The sequence below is a fragment of the Lolium perenne genome, chromosome 2, assembly GCF_019359855.2.
Source record: "Lolium perenne isolate Kyuss_39 chromosome 2, Kyuss_2.0, whole genome shotgun sequence".
In the NCBI taxonomy this organism is placed as follows: Eukaryota; Viridiplantae; Streptophyta; class Magnoliopsida; order Poales; family Poaceae; genus Lolium; species Lolium perenne.
In genome coordinates this window covers 311393819-311400947 of record NC_067245.2, presented here as the reverse complement: position 1 = coordinate 311400947, position 7129 = coordinate 311393819, and the positions used below count along the sequence as shown (strand labels likewise).

At 51.2% G+C, this 7129-nt stretch overlaps 1 protein-coding gene across 1 annotated transcript; it reads right to left on the bottom strand.

Annotated features, from left to right (window-relative positions):
- Positions 1 to 3391: 3391 nt before the first annotated feature.
- On the bottom strand, positions 3392 to 5193 carry LOC127336841 (LEAF RUST 10 DISEASE-RESISTANCE LOCUS RECEPTOR-LIKE PROTEIN KINASE-like 2.2). The gene is made up of 2 exons (XM_051363705.2): positions 5010 to 5193; positions 3392 to 4929 (listed from the first exon to the last, which is right to left on the bottom strand). The coding sequence occupies exons 1-2, from the start codon at positions 5044 to 5046 to the stop codon at positions 3683 to 3685; spliced, it is 1284 nt and encodes a 427-aa protein (XP_051219665.1). The 5' UTR covers positions 5047 to 5193; the 3' UTR covers positions 3392 to 3682.
- Between the last annotated feature and the right edge of the window lie 1936 nt (positions 5194 to 7129).

The window sequence follows — 7129 nt, the reverse complement described above, 5'->3', positions numbered from 1 at the left end:
TAATTCTCAATAGAGGCAATATTGTCAGATTTTGGTTAGACCCTTGGTTGAATAATACACCCTTGTGTGAGTCATATCCTAGCCTTTTTGATGTTTGCCATGCTCAAGAGTGGACTTTTGAAAAAGTCTTAAGCTGTAACTTGGTCATTCCATTTCGTAGGAGATTATGTCAAGTGTTACAGGAACATTGGGATTACATAAAAAATGCTGCTATCAATTATGATAGGCCTCTTGTATCTGATGGGATACTGTGGATGCTTAATGCTAATGGGCGTTTACCCACCAAATCCCTGTATTGTTTGTTGGAAAAGGATGTAGTTGGATCTAATAATAAATGGATCTGGGAGGCAAAGTTGCCTCTTAAGATTAAATTTTTTCTTTGGCAACTTTTTCAGAATGCTATTCTTACCAGAGATAATCTCAAGAAAAGGAATTGGCCTGGGTCCCCTATTTGTTCTTTTTGCAATGAACATGAATCTTTGAAACACTTATTCTTTGGTTGTTCACATGCTAAAGTAATATGGGGGGTGGTTGGGTTTGTTTTGAATGCTCATGGCTGTCCCAAAACACTTTGGCAAAGTATAACATGGTTTCATGCTTTCTTCCCTCATGGGGAAAAGTATCATATGCTTGTGTTGGCTGCGATTTGCTAGGCAGTTTGGAATATAAGAAATCAGATCACCTTTGAGAAGAAAACTGTGAGGTCCCCTGTGGTAACTATTTTTTGCATGTGTTCGTTTCTCCGTTTTTGGGCAGGTCTGTACAATGCTACGGAGGCGGAGGAGATAAGAGGCGGGCGGATCAGCTGATAGGGAGGGCGTCTGACCTGGCGTGCTTCATGACAAGTACTGCTTCAAATGGCACGGCTGCTCCAACTCCTGCTAGGCTGATGATCACTGAGGGATGATCAGTTGGTTACAAAAATGTTAGACTTGGTTCCCTTTTGGACTGTGAGGTTTTGCTTGTTGGCTGTGGTGATGTAATGAACTTTTCTCTCCCTGTGGTTTGTTCTATTTCCTTCTGTAGTTAGGGGTAGGTTTTTTGCCCCGTAGTGTGGCTTTCGATGCCGAGGCCATGCAGCGGGTTTTCCTACCAAAAAATTCTTCCTATCATTCCCTTTTTCTTGTTTCCTTTTTAATTGCTGTAGCATCATAAACACAAGTACCTTGTATTTCCGTTGAGCAATTAATGGAAAGGGGAGTGATCCCAGGTTGAAAAAAAAAATGTCTTCCGATCTGGTTGGTAGTTGACATGTGGCAAGGGGGTTGCTAGTCTTGCGAATAATGATGGTGGTCCTCAGATTCCTCTCGCGCTCGGAGGCTTCTTCCCACCGGGCTGGCTGGATTGTCGTGTTTCGGAAGGCCCTGCCGGCGAAATTCATTGTGCGATCAATGCCTGAAGATTGCTGGATTGGGTGTTTACGGTCGTGCGCACCCATGTTTTTTATCTGACCGTTTGGTTTCAGGGGGGCGCTTCGAAGCTCTGCTGGCTGTTAATATCATGGAGCTCGTTTTCTTTTCATGGTGCTGGCGGAGAAGGTCATGAAAGCCGAGATCGGTGGAAGAGCAATGGTGGTCGGATCTTGGTGGTGAGGTGGGATTGGCTTGGTGCTTCGTGACTTCAAGCAGCGACTTGTATGTGAGGGCGACTACACAGGAGAAGTTCAGAGTTCTATCTTTCAGGGTGAAAATTCAAGATCTGGCCTTAATTGATTGTGCCTCGCAATGTTCTTGTTGAAGGCATTGTTTTGAGACTGTGGACTTTCTTCAGGGTGAAAACTTAAGATCTATGATCGAGCGACGACAGCGTTTATACATTGTTTATTTCTTGGAGGCGTCGCTTATGGAGAAGTTGATATTCTGATGATGTCTTGGTGGTGTCAGTGTTGCTGTTTCAAGTTTTCGATCTCTGTAGCAGGACTTTTTTTTCGTAATTCTTTTTTTTTTGCTGTGTGCATCATTTATGCCATTAGGGTATGATGTTATTGCAGAGACTGGATGTAATTAGTGTCTCCACGATATTAATATATGTTTTTATCGAAAAATGAGATATTCAGATCAATCATGCCGCTAGGGATGTGTCACCGCGTCAAGACTGCACATGTACTGCGTTACTTTTTTGTTTTTCTAAAAGTTACTCTCTCTGTTTTATAGTTCTTGTTTGATTTTAGTTTAAATTTTAAATAAAATCATGACAAGAATTATTCCTTTTGAACTTTTGTTGTGCAAGTGTTAACAAGATAAACAGTCACAAAATCTCAAAGAGAAAAAAGATGGGGAGTGTCAGTGTGTCACCGACCGAATTTTTTCCACACGGAATACATTTGCAATCCACACATTACCAGCGAGGCGGAAAGCCATAAACATACCAATCAATATTGCTGAAGACCGAGTTCTTTTGTTTATTGAGGCCCTATAGTGTTAGTTTGGGAGTTTGCGGTTCACATATTTAGGGTTGCCACTAAGCACAACTAAACTAAGGAAATAATTCTTCTTGCCCTTAATTCATACTGTAGAGAGAAAACTACCAGCATGTGCTATGTATCTCAGTTATGATAGTAAGCTTCGACTGGTTAATTATGTCCGTTCATCCATGCTTATGTTCTTTCTCCGCTCCTTGAAAGTTTACCAATGGGTAATCAGTGAAGTGGATAAATATAGAAGGCACTGTCTCTAGAGAGATAAGGATTTGCAAAAGAAAACCCCTCCACTGGCATTCCTGGACCTGGTTTGTAGGCAAAAAGATAAATGGGATTGGGTGTCTTGAATCTTTTTTCAGTTCAAAATGACTGTTTGTCGATGAAACATTTGCACACATTTTATAATAAGGTCGATTTTCCATGGGTCAAGATGGCTTGTGAGTTATATTACTCTACTTCCCTTCATCCTGCTCGATCAAGGGAGGTCTTCTTTTGGTGGAGAGATGTTTAGATGTGGCAAGGTTATTTTCAGCAAATACGCAAGGTTTTTTTTTCTGGCTTCTTATTCATAATCGCCTAAATACAATAGCCATGTTGCAAAGGAAAAAAATCTTCATGGCGGACTATTCATGCATTATGTGTGGGAATGATGAGTTGGAAACTAGAAATCATCTATTATTTCACTTCCCTTTTGGTCGTGTTGGCAATACCTTTGTCCATATTGAGAACCACCTCGTCCACAACAAACTAATATTTAGAGCTGCTGGGTAGTCTCAAGTTAGCCTTGTATGAGCTTTTTCATTGAGTTGATCATGATGTCCATCTCCACAACCATAAATGACTTCATTTTCAAGGGTATCCCCAAGTCCTTTCAGACGCAGAAAGAAATTCAAGGATGGGCTAGCTCTTTTATTGCATAAGGCTTGTAGAAAGTTTTATAGTGGACTCAAAACTTGGATTGAAAGATTTCGATAGTTGGAGGGCTTTCTTTTTTCTCTTTTTTGGGCTTACAACCTTCTAGCTAGTCTCTTGTTACTAAATCTTTTGTACTTTACAAACTTTGAAAATTAATGAAAATCTACAGTGGGGAAACCCACTTATCAGGCTTTAAAAAAAACCCAAATCCTGGATTTACGTTCCTGAAAATGTCACAAAGATAAACTCAGAGAGCCACCGACCGAGTTTTTTCCACACGGAATACATTTGCAATCCACACATAACCAGCGCGTGAGGCAGAAAGCCAAAAAAGTAGCAATTCTCGTATCAGCGTAATCCAGGTACCTTGCCGATAAACCCTGAAGAAGCGTTCGATTCCGTTGTTGTGTCATCGGACAGCATTGCGCCGGCGCTGTAGGCCGCCATGTGGGCGAACGGGTTACCGGGAGTGGCGATGTCTTCCTCCCCCTCCAGCATCCGAACGACGTTGCCCATGGACGGCCTGTCCTCCGGCCGGTACTGCACGCACCACAGCGCCACCTTGCACATCCTCGCGGCCTTCTCCATGTCGTCCACGTCCCCCGCCGCCATCGCGCGCGCCAGCACGGCGTCCATGTCGCCGGCCTCGAACCGGTGCCACACCCACCTCGGGTACCACTCTTGACTCTCATGGCGCCCGTGCAGCCCCAGCTCCAGGTTCCGCCGCCTCCCCAGCATCTCGAACAGCAGCATCCCGTAGCTGTACACGTCGCACTTGTGCGTGACCGGCAGCGGCATCCACAGCTCCGGCGCCGCGTACCCAGGCGTGCCCCGCGCGCCCGTGATCGTCAGGTGGGTGTCCTCCCTGTCGCACAGCTTGGCCAGCCCGAAGTCGGACACCTTGGGCGCCATGCCGGCGCCCAGGAGCACGTTCTCCGGCTTGATGTCGTAGTGGATGATCCGGTGCTGGCACTCCTCGTGGAGGTACCGCACCGCCTTGCCCGTCCCGACGGCGATCTCATGCAGCTTGCCGGATCCGATGGCCGTCTCCGGCGTCGACCCGAAGAGGTGCCGGTCCAGCGAGCCGTTCTCCATGTACTCGTACACCAGCGCCTTGACCGACGCGTCGAAGCAGAAGCCATAGAGGCGGACGAGGTTGATGTGGTAGGTCCTCCCAATGGTGCCCACCTCCGCCATGAACTGTTCCTCCGCGCGCCTCCCGAGCGTGCTGTTGAGGACCTTCACGGCCACCGGCGCGCCGTTAGGGAACCTGCCCTTGTACACCACGCCGAACCCGCCGGAGCCGACCCTGTGCGAGAAGCCCTGGGTGAAGCCCCGCAGCTGGGTCGAGCTGAACCGAACGGGACGCTCGTTCTGGACGCCCTCGATGAAGAAGCTCATTGTCCCCATCTCGACGTCGGCCTCGTCCACGTCTCTCACCGTGTTGCCGCCGGCTCCTCCATTGAAGGGCGAGGCATCCCGTTCAGCGCCTTTGCTGCCGTCCTGCCGCAAATACACTTGCACGGCGACCTTGGCGCATAGGTAGATCGCAATTGTGGCAACCACTGTCACAATACCAGTCACGAGCACTCCAACTGCACCACACACAAAAAAAAAGGTGTTAATTGTCAGCTAGGATTTGGGATTCCAAGCTGTTCATAACACACGTACTTACTGATTGATAGTGCAAGGATGCCACTGCTAAGCGCCATGTTGACCGATCCACAAGGGCAACTAAAAGAGAGGAAGAAAGCTAGAATCTGGGAGCTAGCTCATTAAGTCTCTGTGGATAATCTGCTTTGCTTGAAGCTCACACATTTGCTCTTCCATTGTCAACTGCGTGTTATCATATCTAGTCATCTAGACACGTATGTCCCGGTAGCGTTTATGGAAAAATTCCAGCGACAAGTAGTCAGGACCTCCTCGTCCTATCTGATAAACTTAAGAATTTGTGCCAGTTTAGGTGATGATAGCGATTACCAGTTGACTGCGGCAGGTATTGCGCAGGAACCACGAGGGCGAATGAATTCCTTTAGATATCTTCGCGAAAGAGACAGTTGATCTCTTTGCATTGTTTGTGTTGATCCCAAGACGGTCCTAAGGAATCAGTGCCAACTAGGAAGAACAACGGACATGAGCTCCCGCGACGCGTTAGGCGACGCGGGCGTCCCGCCCGACGCCACTCCGGCGGCCGGCGGCCACAGCCCTTCCCAGCCCCGCCACCCCACGAACAACCCCACCCAGACCACCATTGCCTCTGCCCACCCGTCCGACGTGCCGCATCTTGGCTGCTGCTCCTCGGAAGGTTCCCTGCCGCAGGGCGGCGACGTCGTCAGATCGCACAGCAGCATCGCCGCGCGTGTGTTTCCAGGTGAGGTCTTCCAGCGCTACGTCTCCTCGCGCTTCTCCTCCCTCTTATCGTTCTCGCCCACCATCCCTGTCGTGTCCGGCGAGATCTGGGTCTCCACCCCGTTCACGTCGCCGTGTTTCACCGAGGAATCGATGGGGAGAATCCTCTCCTTCTTCTTTTGTGGAGCCACCGACACCCTCTCTGCCTCCGCTGCTGCTGGCGATGTCTTCCACGTCGTCGTCGCCTCTCCCACCGTCGCCGCCTTCCTCTTGCTTGTTGGCCGCAAGCATTGCGCCCGCTTCAACCTTGGGTTCCATGGCTCCCTGGCGTTGGCCACGCTGGCGGTTGCTGACCCTGGTCGTGGCCCACCAGTCAGCGGCGTTCGGTCAAAACGCAGGCGTCGCCCCGCCCCAGTCTGGTCTCGCCTTCCCGCATCCTCGGTAGGGTTTGGTGGGAAGGGTTTATTGCCCCTGCCTCCCGCCCAAAACAAGGAAGCCTCCATCCCTTCGATCGACGTCCCGTCAGGAGTCTCCTCCTCCTTCAAGGATACCGCGTGCCCTGCACCCCTACCTCCCTACGCCGGCGCTCCGCGGCCTGCCCATGCCGGCCTCGAGCCCAACGCTCCCGCTTCTCCGGCTCCAGCTGCCCCCGCCGCGTTCAATGCCACTGCCACCCCACGTTCGCGCTCCTATTTGGAGGCCGCTCGGAGCTCTCCTTCTTCTTCCCCTGCCACACCGCGCGCCCTGTTCAAAAACCTCAACCTGAGCTTAGACGGGTGCTTCCGCTGCCTCTCTGTCCGCCACCAGGTCCGCAACTACCGTGACCCCATCCGCTGCCGTTGCTGCGGCCGCTCCGGGCACCGCCTGCGCGACTGCACCATGCTGTTCCCCCAGCCCACCTTCGTTCCCACCACCACTACGCCTCCCCCTGCTGCGGCGGCTCCTCGCCGTCGTCCAACGCCCTATCCCTCCGCGCTGCCCTCCCCTCTGCCGTTCTCCTCGGGCTCTCGTCGTGCACGCTCCTCCTCTCCGGTGCGTCGCCGCGGTGTCCTCTTCGAGGTTGGCGAGTCCTCGCAGCCCCCTGCCTCTCCTCCCTTGCTGCGGGACGTCCCCATGCTCCAGCCTGCTGCCGCGGCCATTCCTTCGCCCGGGCCGCTTGGAGACGATGATGAGGAGGTGGAGTCCGACGATGACTCCATCCCGCCGCTGCTCGAGGTTTTCATGCCGCCCGGCGACATGGAAGCCGCGCGCCGCATGGCGGTGGTGTACATCGAAGGGCTGCCTCCCTTTTCCTCCCCATCTTCTGCCTTCGCCGAGGCTATGTTCCTGGAGCTGCCAGGTCTCTACGTCACCGGGGTTGGGTCCTCCATTGGCGACCTCTACGCCAAATTCCAATCTGAAGAGGACCGTGAGCTGGCCATGCTGCACCAGCCTTTCCATCTGGAC

Excerpts from the sequence above, each read along its gene's own strand:
- LOC127336841 (XM_051363705.2), bottom strand. The coding sequence starts at position 5,046 with ATGGCGCTTAGCAGTGGCATCCTTGCACTATCAATCA. Across the intron at positions 4,930-5,009 it reads CATCCTTGCACTATCAATCA|TTGGAGTGCTCGTGACTGGT; the intron begins GTAAGTACGTGT and ends TGTGTGGTGCAG.